General features: G+C 48.3%; 1 protein-coding gene across 3 annotated transcripts in view; it reads left to right on the plus strand.

Annotated features, from left to right (window-relative positions):
* The window catches only part of ATP12A (ATPase H+/K+ transporting non-gastric alpha2 subunit), a 37,715-nt gene that overhangs the window by 15,506 nt on the left and 3,999 nt on the right, over positions 1-18,210 (plus strand). For all 3 annotated transcript variants that reach the window (XM_033236704.1, XM_033236699.1, XM_033236712.1), the window contains exons 9-17: positions 1,370-1,568; positions 1,722-1,831; positions 3,386-3,520; positions 8,788-8,980; positions 10,899-11,074; positions 12,040-12,176; positions 16,152-16,302; positions 16,872-17,040; positions 17,128-17,282. In XM_033236704.1, the coding sequence (XP_033092595.1) occupies positions 1,370-1,568; positions 1,722-1,831; positions 3,386-3,520; positions 8,788-8,980; positions 10,899-11,074; positions 12,040-12,176; positions 16,152-16,302; positions 16,872-17,040; positions 17,128-17,282 (1,425 nt within the window). The remainder of the gene's footprint in view (positions 1-1,369; positions 1,569-1,721; positions 1,832-3,385; positions 3,521-8,787; positions 8,981-10,898; positions 11,075-12,039; positions 12,177-16,151; positions 16,303-16,871; positions 17,041-17,127; positions 17,283-18,210) is intronic.

Below are 18,210 nucleotides of genomic sequence, written 5' to 3' on the forward strand. Positions count from 1 at the left end.
AAAATTGCTGTATTTTTAATATTTGACTGTGTTTTCCTTGAAAACGTTATGCTTTCAATCTGCAGTTCACGTAGCTTACTCTACCCCTTGAGATCTAGATAAGACAGGCTCCACCATTCACAGATATTCTAGAAGCCTGATGCTTTCCCCACATTTCTTTGGCAGTTTCTACAACCTAGGCATTTAGGCACGTTGCCATACTCCACTTACCTCTCTTAGGAAAAAAAATATTCCTCCCATTTTTCCTGCTGAGGACTCCAGCCCTTTCCTGGCCAACCCTAGACCCAGCTCTAGCTCTGCGTGTATGGGCCTATGTCATTCAGTCCCTAGACAAGAGCTCCCTCCTCCTCAGTCTCTGCCATGGGGGTCCCACGGGGTAGGAGAGGAGGGATTTATGTTTCCAGTTTGGTGACTACATGATCATTGGCCTGCTATTGTCCTTACCAAAGAAAAGAGAAGTTTTTGAAGTCCAGGTCTCTTCTGACTCCAGGAGATAGTAATTTGGGGAAATGGGAGCCAAAAGAACCCTTTGAGATCTGGGCGTGTAAAAGGATCTTTAAAATATGGAGCTTTTGGCCGGGCGCGGTGGCTCAAGCCTGTAATCCCAGCACTTTGGGAGGCCGAGACGGGTGGATCCCAAGGTCGGGAGATCGTAGACCATCCTGGCTAACACAGTGAAACCCCGTCTCTACTAAAAAATACAAAAAACTAGCCGGGCGTGGTGGTGGGCGCCTGTAGTCCCAGCTACTCGGGAGGCTGAGGCAGGAGAATGGCGTAAACCTGGGCGGTGGAGCTTGCAGTGAACTGAGATCTGGCCACTGCACTCCAGCCTGGGTGACAGAGCGAGACTCTGTCTCAAAAAATAAAAAAATAAAAAAAAAAATAAAATAAAATATGGAGCTTTTAAAAATGAAAAGCTCATTTTTTTGTGTTGTTTCAACACAAAAGCTGATGAATTCCCCAAAGCAATAAGTGTGTCCTTTGGGACAACCTCTGGCATGCAGCAGCCAGTCTCTGGAGCACACTCTTGCTTAGGGACCACAGGAGGTGTCGCGGCTGTACGTGGGCACCAGCCACAGCAGCGTTGTCTTGTGTTTGCTGCCCGTAGGTCCCTTGTTTTCTTCAGGTCATGAAGGAACAGGAAAAGTGTCTCGTATTTAATCTTTAAAAAAGGATTGTGGCATAGAGGGCTCTTGGTGGCGTATAAGCCACCAGGTCAGTTTAGCTGTGCCAGCAACCACACCTCTCCCCTAAAAGTAGTCCAGCTGTCTCCTAAAATTCAATCACAGCTAACATTGGCTATTTCTGTATTATTGGACCTGAGTTCAAATGAGGATTTTTCCCAAAGCATCCTTCCTTCTCCTGCTAGGTGACCCTGTCGCTGACAGCAAAACGGATGGCCAAGAAGAACTGCCTGGTAAAGAACCTGGAGGCTGTGGAGACCCTCGGCTCCACCTCCATCATCTGCTCAGACAAGACCGGGACACTGACCCAGAACAGGATGACAGTGGCCCATCTGTGGTTCGACAATCAGATCTTTGTGGCTGACACCAGTGAAAACCATTCAAGTAAGTCCTATGGAGAGCTTGGTCTGGTCAGAGCTGCGGACTCCGTCCTGGGGCTGAGCTGAGCACGCGGCAGGGTCTGCAGCTGGAGGATTGCTGGACTCATGGACGGCCAGCCCAACCCACAGCAGCCACTGTTCTTTCTCTGTCTTCCAGACCAGGTCTTTGACCAAAGCTCTAGGACTTGGGCCTCCTTATCCAAGATAATAACATTGTGTAACCGAGCCGAGTTCAAGCCAGGACAGGAAAATGTGCCCATCATGAAGGTAATGCTTCTGCAGCACTCGGTCTTGAATCACAGCCAGTTTGTAGTCACTTGCTGGGGTCTGATTGTGTGCGTGATTTCATCTCTCCAGTGGCATAAATTTTCTCCAGTGCTTGCAAGAACAAGCCAGAGTTACAAGACATACAGAGAGTTTTCTCTATGCACACTAGCTTTGAGAATACAAAGATGCTTAAAAGGTTTCAGAATATTGCTTTAGGGTCTTTAGAAAATTCTGGAAATGAATGCACCTCTAAGTTACTTTCTTGACTTTTCTGCCAGCTAAGTGGATGTAATCAAAGTTCCTTTTAATATACATGCCATTCATGGAAATTTAAAACGTGATTGTATAAAAATAGAAGGACTCCCGTTAACTAGAATATGGCTGCAGACGAAGCTCTAAGGGGTCTTGGAATATCGGAAGATACAAAAGACTCTCCCCCTCCCGCCCTCTCCTCCTTCCCTTTCTCCCTTTTCCTCTCCATCTGGATGAGTCACTGAATCTCTGTTCTCCTGGCTTTTCTATTTGCCATCTGTTTCCTTCCCTGACTCTTTTTCTTTCTTACTTTTTTGTTTGTTTGTTCGCTTTTCTCTCCGTCAGGCAGTTCATTAATGCTCTTTTTGGCCAATTGCTTCTTTGTCAATATCTTCCAAATCTTTATGTCCAGTTCTAATTTCTTACCTGAGCTCCAACCTGGATCTCTGGCTGGCTGTGTGCGTACACTAGGAAGCTGCACAAATCATGCTCGTTAACTTCCACCCGTACCCAGCCTAGCTGCACATCAGTGCCTTGCCCCAATTTTCTAATTTTCTATGCTACAACCATTCTATTTGTCATTGGGCCAGAACGTTTGGAAGTCATCTTTGACTTGATCCTTTCCTTGTATCCAATGAGTCACCAAGTTCTATCATTCTTGCTTCAAAATATACGTAACTTTACTTTTTATCAGCCGTACCTTGCATCTAAATAGCTGTATCAACCTCTTAATTGATTGAAATTAAGCCTCCTTGATTCCGGTTTATCCCTCCTGGAGTCTTTCTCAAATGCCCCTAATTTTCCTTAAATGGTGCTTTTTATATTCACTTAACTTTGTTCAAAATCTTCCTGTACTTCCCTGTGTTCTGCTTCTCAAGTCTAGACCTCAGGCTACCTTTCAGGGCCCACCAGGTCTTCCCCCGCCCTCCACATCCAGTGGTACCTTGAACGCTCACAGACGAGCCTGCACCTCACGTCCCTGCACCTGCATCCTGCTTTCTGGAAGGCTTTCTTCTCTGTGTATTGGTAACCCACGTATCTATCAAGATCTGGTTCGTAGCTGCTTGTTTCCAGGAAATCTTCAGTCCTCACAGAGATCCAGTTTCTCCAAACATCCCTAATGCCAGTAGGTGGCACCATTGTTTACACGCCTACCACTGTCTTGTGGCCCTCCCTGGTCACGTGATAATGTCTCTCCAACTAGATGTTAATGAGATCAGGAGGTGTGTTTTGGGTCCTGCACTGAGGGCATGTTGGTTCATTAAATATGTGCTGCAAATATTTCTCTTCTTTGATTCCCAGAAAGCTGTGATTGGAGATGCCTCAGAAACTGCTCTTTTAAAATTCTCAGAGGTCATTTTGGGTGATGTGATGGCAATTAGAAAAAGAAACCGCAAAGTAGCGGAAATCCCTTTTAACTCTACTAATAAATTTCAGGTGAGTTTTTCCTCACACCTGGTAATCTCTGTTACCGGCAGCGTGACCTTTCTACTTGCATGTATCCTTTGCTTACCTCATATTTTGAAGGATACCTGACTTCAAAGACAGCCGTCAGGGATACAGCACCTGGGCATCTGGTCCTCTAGGTCAAGTTATTTGCTGGCCTCCTTCCTAGCCCTGAAGCAGGGCAGAGAAAGAAAGACAGGCAAGGACGTCATCAGGACTTGGCTGCTTCTATGAATGAGCCATCTCTGTCACAGGCACACACACTCTGTCTCTCACACACACACACACACACTCACATTTACACCACCACTACCAGGTACCTTCTGCCGTGAGGAGCAGCAGCCACACTCCAAAGCATGAGTGCCAGGTGGGCAGCGGGGAGGCGGAACACCTGCTCCTCACACCTCTAGTGCATCAGGCCCTTGACCTACGTGGCCTCGTTGCATCTTCGCATCCAGCCTGTGAGGTAGGACTGATGAATCCTGACTCATAGAGGAGGAAGCAGGCCCTTAAAGTGTTGAGAGGCCAGAATTGCACAGCACCCCGTGTTCCCAAGGCTGACACCGAGTCCACGATTCTCCCCCCGTCACACAGAGGGAGTGTGGCACAGTTCAGGCCATGGAAGCAAGCCCTGCCCTTTGGGGAGACCACGGAGCGGCCCCTCGGGTGACAGCCCTGTCGCTTTCCGGGGCCATCCCCTGTGCTGTGGGTGGGGGTCTCCTTTCCGTCCCCTGCTCAGGTAGAAGATGACCATCCTTGCCTGGTTATCTCAGCATGCGGGGCTGGCCAACAGTCAGCCGTCACAGCCTCCCCATGTGAAGACAAATGACAGTTGGGAGCCCCAGGTCCCCATGGAGATGGCATTTTCCACAGAGCCCACGCTGAAAGCAGGATCTGGACTTGAGCTTTGCACAATAGTAAAGTATAGAAATAGAATAACCAAAACTATATGTGTGGAGATTTCTGGTGATTATCCACCCATCTTGGTTCGGATGGAATTTAGGGTTAGAGAAGAACTCTTTTTTTTTTTTTTTGAGAAGGAGTTTCACCCTTGTCATCCAGGCTGGATTGCAGTGGCACGATCTCGGCTCACTGCAACCTCCACCTCCCGGGTATAAGCAATTCTCCTGCCTCGGCCTCCTGAGTAGATGGGATTACAGGCATGCACCCCTATGCCCAGCTAATTTTTTGTATTTTTTAGTAGAGACGGAGTTTCACCATGCTGGCCGGGCTGGTCTCTGACACCCTGACCTCAGGTGATCCATCCACCTTGGCCTCCCAGAGTGCTGGGATTACAGGTGTGAGCCACCAAGCCCAGCCTAGAGAAGAAATCTTGTGTTGTGAACGTCTTCTTTGTGGATAGTGAGCCAACAAAGAATCACAGTTAGCTAAATAGACAACTAACCAGAAACGTATAATGTAAAATACTCGAGCCAAGAAATCACATCTCTTATGTAAAACATAAGTAAAAATAGAGTGGGTAACGGTCCTAAAAGACTGTTTTAGAATGACTATTATTATACTAACAATGCTAGTAATAATAGGTGCTGTTCTGTGCTAATTTCCACACATATTAAATCATTCATTCTCACAACCACGCTGTGGGGTGGGTAGAGGATGAGGAGGTTGAGGTGCCGCGCATCAGTGCATAGTGTGAAGATGGGGTTAGATGATGCCTCCATCAGCAGCAGGACTCGGAACCCTGCTGAAGCTCCATCAGGGAGAAAAAGCAGGTTCCATGAGGCCTCGTGTACAAGTTGGAGGAGAAAGTGGCTACACAGAGTGGGACTAGAAAGGGGAGAGGAGCCTGTGTGAGTCCCTGCTGAAGAGGTCGAAGGTGCTGTCTGGATGCTGTTAGGGTCATTTTATGTCTACACATGAGCAGTGCTCAGCCTCACCTGGACTTCACATGTCATGGCCTTGGAAGGAGACATCTCTGCTGGAAGGAAAGAAAATGGAAAGCCTATGTCTTATTGATTAGAATAGTGATCAGTAGTGTCATACTCCAAACACACTGGCCCGTTAAGACATTTAAAATGTTTATGGCAAATTGGAAAATGTTTTAAAAAGTTTTATATAAGGCCAGCCGCGGTGGCTCAAGCCTGTAATCCCAACACTTTGGGAGGCCGAGACGGGCGGATCACGAGGTCAGGAGATCGAGACCATCCTGGCTAACACGGTGAAACCCCGTCTCTACTAAAAAAAAATACAGGCTGGGCGCAGTGGCTCAAGCCTGTAATCCCAGCACTTTGGGAGGCCGAGACGGGCAGATTGCAAGGTCGGGAGATCGAGACCATCCTGGCTAACATGGTGAAACCCCATCTCTATTAAAAAAAAAAATACGGGCCGGGCGCGGTGGCTCAAGCCTGTAATCCCAGCACTTTGGGAGGCCGAGACGGGTGGATCACGAGGTCAGGAGATCGAGACCATCCTGGCTAACACGGTGAAACCCCGTCTCTACTAAAAAATACAAAAAACTAGCCGGGCGAGGTGGCGGGCGCCTGTAGTCCCAGCTACTCGGGAGGCTGAGGCAGGAGAATGGCGTAAACCCAGGAGGCGGAGCTTGCAGTGAGCTGAGATCCGGCCACTGCACTTCAGCCTGGGCGGCAGAGCGAGACTCCGTCTCAAAAAAAAAAAAAAAAAAAAAAAAAAAAAAAAAAATACGAAAAACTAGCCGGGCGAGGTGGTGGGTGCCTGTAGTCCCAGCTACTCGGGAGGCTGAGGCCGGAGAATGGCGTAAACCCGGGAGGCGGAGCTTGCAGTGAGCTGAGATCCAGCCACTGCACTCCAGCCTGGGTGGCAGAGCAAGACTCCGTCTCAAAAAAAAAAAAAAAACAAAAAACTAGCCGGGCGAGGTGGCAGCGTCTGTAGTCCCAGCTACTCGGGAGGCTGAGGCGGGAGAGTGGTATAAACCCAGGAGGCGGAGCTTGCAATAAGCTGAGATCCAGCCACTGCACTCCAGCCTGGGCGATAGAGCGAGACTCCATCTCAAAAAAAAAAAAAAGTTTTATGTAAAGATGAATGTATTTAATTTAAAAGATTATCCTTTGTAGCCTCCATGATTAAGGGCGGGGACTCTGAAGGCTGCTAGCCTGGGCTCAAATCCCAGCTCAGCCACCAGATAGCCACCTATTGCTCAGTGACCTTGAGTGAAGCATTGAACCTCTGTGCCTCAGTTTCCTCCTTTGTAAAAGGGAATAATAATAGTACCCATGGCCTTAAAGGTGTTTTGAGGACAAACGAGTCGATGTGGACAGCACGTAGAACGGTGCCTGGCACGTGGTACACACCAGAAAAGTGTTTTATATTATCCCTATGTTTTAAATGTAAAAAGCCTTATCTTGGCCGGAGAGGCAGGAAGACCGAGGAAGGCAGATTGCTTGAGCCCAGGAGTTCAAGAGCAGCCTGGGCAAAATACCAAGACCTTATCTCTACAAAAAAACAAAAAACGGGCCGGGGCGCGGTGGCTCAAGCCTGTAATCCCAGCACTTTGGGAGGCCGAGATGGGCGGATCCCGAGGTCAGGAAATCGAGACCATCCTGGCTAACATGGTGAAACCCCATCTCTACTAAAAAATACAAAAAAAACTAGCCGGGCGAGGTGGCGGGCGCCTGTAGTCCCAGCTACTCGGGAGGCTGAGGCAGGAGAATGGCGTAAACCCGGGAGGCGGAGCTTGCAGTGAGCTGAGATCCGGCCACTGCACTCCAGCCTGGGCGACAGAGCGAGACTCCATCTCAAAAAAAAAAAACGAAATTAACTGGGCATGGTGGCACATGCCTGGAGTCCCAGCTACTTGGGAGGCTGAGGTGGGAGGATTGCTTGAACCTGGGAGGTCGAGGCTGCCGTGAGTTGTGATTTTGCCACTGCACTCCAGCCTGGGTGACAAAGCCCCATCTCAAAAAACAAAAACAAACAAACAAAAAAAAAATAAGAGAGAAAGAAAAAGAAAAGGCCTGTTTTAGAAAGCGATAGTGATAATAGACGGGAGGATTTTTGTTTGGTTTGGTTTTTGTTGGTTAGTTGGTTTTCTCAACGTCTTTACTTGATCATTAAGAAAAGAAGCAGCGGCCGGGCGCGGTGGCTCAAGCCTGTAATCCCAGCACTTTGGGAGGCCGAGGCGGGGGGATCACGAGGTCAGGAGATCGAGACCATCCTGGCTAACACGGTGAAACCCCGTCTCTACTAAAAAAAAAAAATACAAAAAACTAGCCGGGCGAGGTGGCGGGCGCCTGTAGTCCCAGCTACTGGGGAGGCTGAGGCAGGAGAATGGCGTGAACCCAGGAGGCGGAGCTTGCAGTGAGCTGAGATCCGGCCACTGCATTCCAGCCTGGGCATCAGAACGAGACTCTGTCTCAAAAAAAAAAAAAAAAACAAAAAAACAAAAAAAAGAAAAGAAGCAGCAGCAGCTGGTAACCCTGTTTGCCCTGTGCTTCTTTTTGCACTCATCTTTGCACTTATCTTTCAACCCAAAAGTCTATGAAATACTGATTTGTAAAGAACTGTTAGACCCAAAATTGGAACACTTTTCTTTGCGATGTATTTTCTCCCAAACACTCCAGCTTCCTGAGATTCCTCTTGAGTGCTTGGAAGAGTAAGGGCTAGATAAGAGTTAGTCCTTTTATTCTTGTATATCGATTTTTTTGCATATCTTATTAGAATGGATCTAGAAGTAGAATTGCTGGGTCAAGAGCATTCCTATTAAAACGGAGACTTCTGTGACTCGGCTGTCTTCCTCAAACACTCTACGTGGAAGTGGCCACTTCCTCACATCGCCATTTTCTATGACATCCAAGCAGGAAAACTGGGCGGACAATGAGGTGAAGAGGTGCAGAAATCCTGCCGCCTCCTGCCCTCCTGAGCTCACAGTAGTTTGGGTCTGAAAGATGGCTGCTCCCACAGGGAGGTAGAGGAGGTGAGATGCAGAGACTTGCAGCCCCCTAACTCTCACAGGCAGCCTGGGAGATCTTGTTCAAGGCACAAGATTTCACACGCTGACGGCCACATCTAGCCTGCCTAAAGCAGCCAGTTTTGCTTGAAAGATGAGCTTCGCTTATTGCAGATTCCAACCCAGGGCGCGCCACTCTGGGCTGGGGCCAAGGCTAGAGCTCTTCATCTTACTTGGCCACAGAAAGAAAAAGGGTGGAACATGCAGAGGATGCCATTGTTCCTCCTCCTCCTCTACATTTAATGGACCAGTAGAGAAGAAGGAATGCATTTCACCTGTCTGTAAGTAACACGCTCTGTTCCTTCCTTCCCAGCTCTCCATCCACGAGACGGATGACCCCCACGACAAGCGCTTCCTCATGGTGATGAAGGGGGCCCCTGAGCGCATCCTAGAGAAATGCAGCACCATCATGATCAATGGCGAGGAGCACCCACTGGACGAGAGCACCGCCAAGGCCTTCCACACGGCCTACATGGAGCTGGGCGGGCTGGGCGAGCGTGTGCTGGGTGAGTGCGGCGCCAGGGTCCTGCCCATCACCTGGTGGGCACAGAGATGAGGCAGACACCTTGGGGACCTGTGACCTCGCCGAGTGGCCATGGCATCCACGTGTAGCATGTAAAGGAGAACGTGATAAGCAGGATGGGAAAAAGGAGAGGATGCTGTGTGACAGCACCGAGCAGGCTGAGGTGGTCTCCAGAGAGGTAAGCTCAGGGAAGACTTGACGGAAGGAGTTAAATTTCAAACTGCGCCTAAGTGACTGCATTTGAGGGGAGATGCGGAAAGTTTCCAGGGCCCAGGGAACAGCATAGGCCGAGCACAGAGGCACAACGGCGTGGGGCACAGAGGCAGAACGGCGTGTGGCACAGAGGTAGAACGGCGTGGGGCACAGAGGCAGAACGGCGTGGGGCACAGGGGGTGCTGCCAGCAGGTGAGATGGCACCGTCACGGAAACAGGGCTCAAGGACTAGATGGGAGATGATGAGATGGAGGTCTTGAACATGGGCGTGAGGAGCCAGGTTTCATCCTGCAGTCAGTGGAGAGCACCAAGGGCTGTGCCACCAGAGTGAGCTGGGCAGTCACGGGGCTGGGGAAGACTTGATGAGAGTTAAATTTCTTTTAGGAGGCAGTTGCCCTTGTTCAGGCAAAAGGGATGGGAATTTGATCAGGGTGATGGGAATGGGAAGGAGAGATCAGGGGCAAGAGACTTCGTAGCGGTAGAATTGGTAAGACTTAGAACCAATTAGAGGAGGAGAGTCAGTTTAAAAATGATTAAGCTTTCCGTTTAGCGACTAGAAAGAGAGGGATGCCAGTAATGCAGACAAAGTGTCAGGAGGGAAGGAACCTTAGAAATGCAACCACAGGGGGAGGACACGATGGGGTGCCTGCAGTGTTGTCAAAGGGGACACTGTGTCCTGTAGTCAGCACCAGGGCTGGCGGAATGGTGCCCCGTCAGGGCCACAGAATGACAATTCAAGGAAACAGAAGTGTATGGTGGATGATCCGGCCATTAAACACCATGGAAGTCCTCGGCCATACAGATGCAGTCTGTGGAATGCGTGTTTCTAAAGGCTACTGGAGTTGGCCAAGCAGATAAAGCATGTAAACGAGACGGAAATGCTCTAGGCATCCAGTAACCCACAGCACCGGGTACTCTCCACGGGACTGATGCCCACTCGTGCCTGACCTTTCAAAGCCTGCTCCACTGACATTTGCAAAGCAGTGGGCCAGGCTGAAAATAAATTGGATGTGAAAGCTGATCACACAATCTTGGAGATCCCACCAGACACAAGAGTCCCTTCCACCTCAGCCCATGAGAGGCTGATGCCTTCTGAGAAAAGGGTGGCTCAGCCCCATTCCTGCTGGCCTTTCTTTGGGGCTTATCTTGGTCCAACACTGAACTTTGTGCCCCTCCCCTGAAGCCCCTCGTTTCTTCACATGCTGTTTTCTCTGCTGAAAGTGGCCTTCCCACCTCCACCCTCCCTTTTTACCCTAGAAATCATCTGTGCCCCTCTCAAGGTTCAGCTTGCATGTGACCTCCTTGGGGAAGCCTGTCCTGACCCTTCAGAGGTCAGGACACAGCTGAAGTGTGTCTCTGCCCTGAGACGTGCCCTGTGCTTGATCCCTTTCACTCTGTGCCCTGCTAAGCTTCAGAAGTGGAGACTGTGTACGCCCTAGAACTTGGCAATATAGCAAGATATATTTCTAGAACACAGAGTCTAATGAGCACACAGTGAATTATATTTGGATAAAATATGTCTTTCCTAAAGAAATGCATTATGGAGTTGAAGAAATTAAACAATTCTGGCTTATTCTAATGTATTCGTAAAACAGTAGAGGACCAAGGTGTATCAGCATGTTCCCCTCTTATTTTTTTTTTGTTTCCTATTCCAGTTTCACTGACTCCCTAATTCATCCGTATTACAGGTTTCTGTCATCTCTACCTGCCAGCACACGAGTTTCCAGAAACCTACAAATTTGACACAGACGCTATGAACTTTCCGACCTCCAACCTCTGTTTCGTGGGACTCTTGTCAATGATCGATCCCCCTCGGTCCACTGTGCCAGATGCAGTCACCAAATGCCGGAGTGCAGGGATCAAGGTGGGAGTTATTTTCCTGACTCAAGAAGCTCTCTCTTTATGTCATATTCCTTTCTAATAATGTTTTTCATAGGAGATGGTCAGTATTTAGGTATCTTCAATTAAATATCAAATTCCTATTTTTATTTCTAGTTTCACTGTGCTAAAGTTACTGAAACTGTCCCACAAAAACAACATAATTGTGTCTATGTGGAATGAACCACATAAACAATAAGTGCAATGAGAAGAATCTCCTAGTGCCTTGAAGTGACCATATCTCGCCCTAGTCCATGGTAGATACTGAAAGGCTTTATTGGCTGGGCGCAGTGGCTTACACCTGTAATCCCAGCACTTTAGGAGACCGAGGCAGGCAGATCACCCGAGGGCAGGAGATCAAGACCAGCCATGGCTAACACGGTGAAACCCCGTTTCTACTAAAAATACAAAAAATTAGCCAGGTGTGGTGGCTACTGGGGAGGTGGAGGCAGGAGAATCGCTTGAACCCAGGAGGCAGAGGTTGCAGTGAGCCGAGATCATGCCATTGCACTCCAGCTTGGGCAACAAGAGTGAAACTCTTGTCTCAAGAAAAAAAAAAAGAAAGAAAGAAAAAAGGCTTTATTACCCAATCTTGAGGCTCAGTCCCCATAATCCATGTTCATCATTACTATGTTAATATTAAGACTGTTGAAGCAACATGGGGCTGCCCCCAAGTAGACACTCACCAGTCCTTTCCCAAATAAAGTGGCATCAAAGGGGAAGGGCTTCCTTTCGTGTCAGAGGAGGAAGTGTATGAAGCTTAGGAGCAAGGGTAGACCCAATGGGATTAGTGTTTCCTCCAAAGACAGTTGTCTCGTAGATCCAGAGCTGCCGCTGTAATCACCAGCCACATTCTCCCAGGGCACTATGGAGTAGGCAATACTGAGCCATCCCCACTTTGACCAGCCAAGTTCTTCATTATCCATGGGCCTTCTCGTTGGCGTGCTCTAGGTTATTATGGTTACTGGCGATCATCCCATCACAGCCAAAGCGATCGCCAAGAGTGTGGGGATCATTTCAGCCAACAGTGAAACAGTGGAAGACATTGCACGTCGCCTCAGCATTGCTGTGGAGCAAGTTAACAAATGGTAAGCACAGGGACCGCATGGCAAGAATTCCAGCTCATACCCAGGGGGCCCCATTGGCTCTAAAGAGCTGTACTACTTGGAACAAATCAGGTTTTTGCTCTGAGAGGTAGGCTGGTTTGAGCTATCATGTGCATATCCATGTATTCACTCTAATTTCACTGAGCAGCTAATATGTGCCAGGCACAGTATTGATACTATGAAATGACCCTTTGTGTGTTCCTTGTTTGACATTTCAAAATCCAGTGTGCTCTGGGCACAAAACCTACTGTGCCCAGTTTAGAATGAGAAAAACCGAAACACAGCGTTTATGTGAAATTACTTGCCATAAATGCAGTTGCGTAATTCGGAGTCGTAAGAACCCTGTGGGTTGTTTCATGCACCCCACCTTGGTAAGCATCTTGGGTATTTATCCACCCAGTTTCATAACGTGTAAACACACCCTTCTTTTTCATTTGGTAATAAATAGAATGGAAGCTTCCTAAGGCAAGTTTTATTTCCTTGTTTCTCCTAATTCTTTTAATCATGTTTATCCTTAGGTCTTTTAATCATGTTCATCCAACTGTTCATTCACTCATGTATTTATTCTTTCAATAATTATTTACTGCCTGCCAACTACATACCAGACAAGACCTGAGCTACTGTAGCAAACTGAGCAATACTGTCCGCACCCTTGGGGACCTTTCCGTCGAGCCAAGGAGACAGCGCAAAGCTAATAATGATGCAGTCAGTGTAATGAAGGAGGCACACGGGGCTAGGGAGCTGGGCATGTGGGAGAGTGGCCTGGACTGTGCCTGGTCTCCATGAGTCAAAGACTCCAAATTCTCAGGTTGAGAAGAAGTGTTCATTAGCTGGTTTATACTTTAACGCATGCGGGAGACAAAGGAAAGACCAATGCACCTCTTCAGTTTCCCCGAGCACTAAGGTCTTTTAGGGACACACAGCTGTCAGGTTATAACAAATTACCAAGTCAGACAACCAACCAGGGTTCCCGCCTCTGGGCACAGCAACAGCACCTGAAGTCTAAGAGTCTTGCAATGCCCTTTAGTCTACATAACATCCCTCTATGGAAACAAGTTTGGGGCTTGTTTATTTGTTTGGCTTTGTAAGATAATCGGATTTTTTTTTTTTGGCTTTAGAATTTTAAACAACTTTTTTTTTTTTTTTTTTTAGACAGAGTCTCTCTCCGTCACCCAGGCTGGAGTGCAGTGGTGTGATCTCAGCTCACTGCAATCTCCACCTCCTGGGTTCAAGCGATTCTCCTGCCTCAGCCTCCTGAGCAGCTGGGATTACAGGCGCCCACCACCATGCCTAGCTAATTTTGTATTTTTAGTAGAGACAGGGCTTTGCCATGTTGGCCAGGCTGTTCTTGAACTCCTGACCTTAAGGGATCCACCCACCTTAGCCTCCCAAAGTGCTGGGATTACAGGCGTGAGCCACCACGCCCGGCCTAAAAGAATTTTTTTTAAGAGTGGTCAAGTGCAGTAGTGAGAAGAGGGGAAAGAGTAGAAGAGTTTGATCTGTAACTGACTGTGAACAATCAGTTGAGATAATTCACTACTACCTTCAGACCAGCTGAGTCTTTTTTTAGATACAAGGTCTCCTTCTGTCAGATCACCCAGGCTAGAGTGCAATAGTGTGATGATAGCTCACTGCAGCTTCGACCTCCTGGGTTCAAGGGATCCTCCCCTCTCAGCCTCCCAAGTGGCTGGGACTACAGGCTTGTGCTACTGCACCCAGCTTCATTTTAGCAGATTTTTTTTTGAGATGGATCTTGCTCTGTCACCCAGGCTGGAGTGTGGAGGTCAGTGGTGAAATCTCTGCTCACTGCAACCTCTGCCTCCCGGGTTCAAGCAATTCTCCTGCCTCAGCCTCCTGAGTAGCTGGGATTACAGGCATGTGCCACCACACCTGGCTAATTTTTGTACTTTTAGTAGAGACAGGGTTTCACCATGTTGGCCAGGCTGGTCTTTAACTCCTGACTGTAAGTGATCTGCCCACCTTGGCCTCCCAGAGTACAGGGATTACAGGCGTGAGCCACTGCGCCTGGCCCATTTTAGCAATTTTTAATGAAAGTTGTATATAAGATACCTTATTCCTGCATCTTCTCAACTGCTTCCTTTTTATATTTGCTGTCCAGTTTTAGCCTGGTGATGGCCACGTGCTGGGTGATGTGCACACAACGGTCATGCCCTTAGCCTCCTCCTATGCTCCTGTTGTGTATAAATAGCACATTTCTTCCTATAAACCTGGACTGCTTTCCCAATTTGCTGACCCGTATAGTGTCCTTGTGCAGCCTCAGCTTCCTCATCCTTTCGGATGTGCATGGATGGAACTGTGCTTGGAGCAGCCCCAGAATGTGCTTCTCTCTCAGCTCTTTGGAACGAGAGAAAGATGTAATCTTCCTACACATGTGGGAAGGTGCATTGAAATGCCTTTTATGATTCTTGCCTCCGTCAAAAGTCACAAAGGGACTGAACTTCCTCTTGGCCACTGCCACTCTGCTGATGGCCACAAAAGGGAGAGTCGACTACACATTTGTGTACGAATCACCACACTGAGTGAAGTGGATGCTTTTGTGAATGGTTTCAGTTATTCACTTCATCAGCTCTAGTTTCATGACCATGTAAAAATTGCATCTTAGCAGGTGTAAGGGGAGAGGAAACATCCCTTCTTTCTTCTCTTACTTTGATTATTTTTTACCAGCAATTAAGAAGACCTGTAGTTTGAGTCAAGGGCTAGAATTCCAATACTTAGCACCAAGAGGAAAAACAGACCTAAAACGCTCAAAACTTGCCAATTGTAAAGAAAAGGACCTGCAGTGGTTTGTACCTGCAGTGTTTAAGCTGAGATTTGAAGGCTGAAATGTAGTGTTAGCCACGAGAAGCTGAGGTGAGAGATGCCCGTTCCTGGTCAGGGAGCCAGACCCATGAAGGCCTTAGGGTATGGGGGATGGAGGATATCAGAACGGGGAGCATCCAAGGGGCAGCAGGGAGAGCCCAAGGTGAGGTGAAGCTTGACAGGCAGGCCCCACCTAGGCTCACTGGCTAAAGTTAGGGATTCTGGGGTCTGCTCCAAGCACAGTGGAAAGCCCCCGAAGAATTTTATCAGGGGAGTGGCGCAGGCAGCTCTGCATAATCAATAGGCCCTAGAGCCTTACTTTTATAGTCAGCAGGGAAGAGTGCTGCTCAAATACTTCAGTAAACTGCTGCCTACATAGCACGTTGCACAAAGATGACACTCTGTAAATCTGAAATGAACAATAGCAAATAATTATTACCCCGTGTTTGGGCATAAAAGAATTCTAGGACCCAAAACATATGAACAGGCAGTTTGGGGGTTTTACTTTTGTATTTGAGACAGGGCCTTACTGTGTCACCCAGGCTTGAGTAAAGTGTCATGATCATGGCTTACTGCAGCCTCAACCCCCCAGGCTCAAGCAATCCTCCTGTCTTAGCCTCATGAGTAGCTGGGACCACAGGCACATGCCACCATACCTGGCTAATTTTTAAAAATTGTTTGTAGAGACAGGGGCTCTCACTATGTTGCCCAGGCTGGTCTTGAACTCTTGGCCTTAAGTGAGCCTCCTACTCAGCCTCCCAAAGTGCTGGGCTTACAGGCATGAGCCACTGCGTTTGGCCATGAATGGGCAGTTTTTTAACTTCCTTTTACTTCTGAAGTAGAGCGTTACTCTAAGTACCACTGTCACGTGTTCTAGTAGGGATAAGGCTACGTGGTTTTTTATTCCTATTGTTACATGATACCAAGAAATGGTATTACATTTTAGCCTCAGTTTGCCCTCTTGAAATGGAGACTAACGTGTTCCCAGGACTCCTGTTACCTCACTAGAGCATTAGGTATAAAGGACACTGGGTTCCAGGTCAAGTCAGAGAGGCTTCAGCCAGCATCCTGCCTGGAACAGTGTTTTAACCTAAGATCTGCCCTCGGGCCTCACCCAGTTTCTTCTGGCCCTTCTAGGGATGCCAAGGCTGCTGTGGTGACTGGCATGGAGCTGAAGGACATGAGCTCGGAACAGGTGGATGAGATCTTAGCCAACTACCAGGAGATTGTCTTTGCCCGGACATCCCCCCAGCAGAAGCTGATCATTGTGGAGGGCTGTCAGAGGCAGGTGGGTGGACAGCAGCATCCAGAGGACTGACAGGCCCATTACTGTCCATGGGCAAGTGCAGAGGTCTGGATCTCACATTAGGCTGTGGTGCCTTTGAAACCTCAAGAGAGACTTCTTGGCTCATCCTCATCACCTGACCTTTCCACCCTCTCAGGTGGGCTGGCCCCTGTCCTCCTTTGAGACCCCTACCACATGTTCCCTGAAAGGCTCACCCCAGCTCTCTGCATTTTATCATGAGTGCCCGGGGCTTCTGAGGTGAAGCGTTTGCCACTGTGGTAAGTGTGAGTGAAGAAAGATTTAAAATGCAAAGATATGAAACAAAAAATGTGAAGACCTAAGATATAAAACACCTGCGCTTTCGGTTTTCCTCATTTACACACATCTTGTTCAGGGATCCTTGTTCCTGCTTCTAAGATTTCTCATCTTTATCTTCTCCCCTAAATGGGCCCTTCAGTTCAGCCGTAATCATCCTCGCAACCTCAAGAAAAAGGGAGGCCGCGTTGCTCTTCCAGGCTTGCAACCAATTGGGCCTGCCCACTCCCACTTTCTCCCTGGGTCCCCCGCTGCAGGATGCCGTTGTTGCTGTGACAGGGGATGGAGTTAATGACTCTCCGGCTCTAAAGAAGGCAGACATTGGGGTTGCCATGGGGATAGCATGTTCTGACGCAGCCAAAAATGCAGCTGACATGGTCTTGCTGGATGACAACTTTGCATCCATCGTCACTGGGGTGGAGGAAGGTGAGTGAGTCTCAGGGCGTCTTCCCAAGGGCCAGGGTGGTCTGGGGGACTAGAAGCAAGTTCTGAAAGAGAAACCTCTCTGCCTAGGTCGCCTGATCTTTGACAACCTCAAGAAGACGATTGCTTACACCCTGACCAAGAACATTGCTGAGCTGTGCCCCTTTCTGATCTACATCATCGTCGGGCTCCCCCTGCCCATTGGCACCATCACCATTCTGTTCATTGACTTGGGGACAGACATCGTAAGTGACACTGAAGGGAACAGGGTGTGATGCCTGCCCCCGGGGCATTCGAGTTCAGGGTCGCTACCTTCAAGAGCAGGGGATGGACTAACTCAATGCTTCTCAGCTTCCATGCGATGGGGCCTGTAGCTCTGCATTTCTCACAGGTTCTCAAGTGGTGCCCATTCTACCCGTCCACATGCCATACCTCAAAGCAAGGGTCCAGAGGCATCTGCTAAATGTTTGGAAATTAAAACCTCTCTACAGTGACTTTTTTTTTTTTCTCTTGAGACAGAGTTTCACTGTCATCGCCCAGGCTAGAGTACAGTGGTGCTATCTCGGCTCACTGCAACCTCCGCCTTCTGGGCTCAAGCAATTCTCCCACCTCAGCCTCCCAAGTAGTTGGGACTACAGGCTTGTGCCACCACACCTGGCTAATTTTTGTATTTTTAGTAGAGATGGGGTTTCCTGGCCTCAGGTGATCCACCTGTCTTGACCTCCCAAAGTGCTGGGATTACAGGCGTGAGTCACTGCACCTGGCCTCTAGCAAGCTTTTCAAGACATGAGTCTTCATCCTCAAAAAAAAAAAAAAAAGAAAGAAAGAAATGCCATTGGTCAGTTTCAGCCTGTGTGCCTCCCTTTTCTTTTGGGAAGATGAAGCTGTCACTCAAATGAATCACCCAAATAACCACTGGAGGCCCAGTGACTAAAGTGATAATCTCACAGCCACCCCTTGTTAAGTAAGAGACTCTGATATGGAAGCCCTTTACCTAAACACAGTAAGAAGTAGTGGTTATGAAGACTTTATAAAGCCTTGCCCTACAGTAATGTCACCTAAACCTTCCCCTTTTCCAGTATCCATTTAAAGAAAGCCCCGTGAAAGCTGCCCATGTCTGTGGTTTACATGGCAAGCAGGGAAAGCCACAGACAGCAAGCTGAATTCTTAGCA

This window comes from Trachypithecus francoisi, unplaced genomic scaffold (genome assembly GCF_009764315.1).
Source record: "Trachypithecus francoisi isolate TF-2019V2 unplaced genomic scaffold, Tfra_2.0 Contig01461, whole genome shotgun sequence".
Taxonomy (NCBI): Eukaryota; Metazoa; Chordata; class Mammalia; order Primates; family Cercopithecidae; genus Trachypithecus; species Trachypithecus francoisi.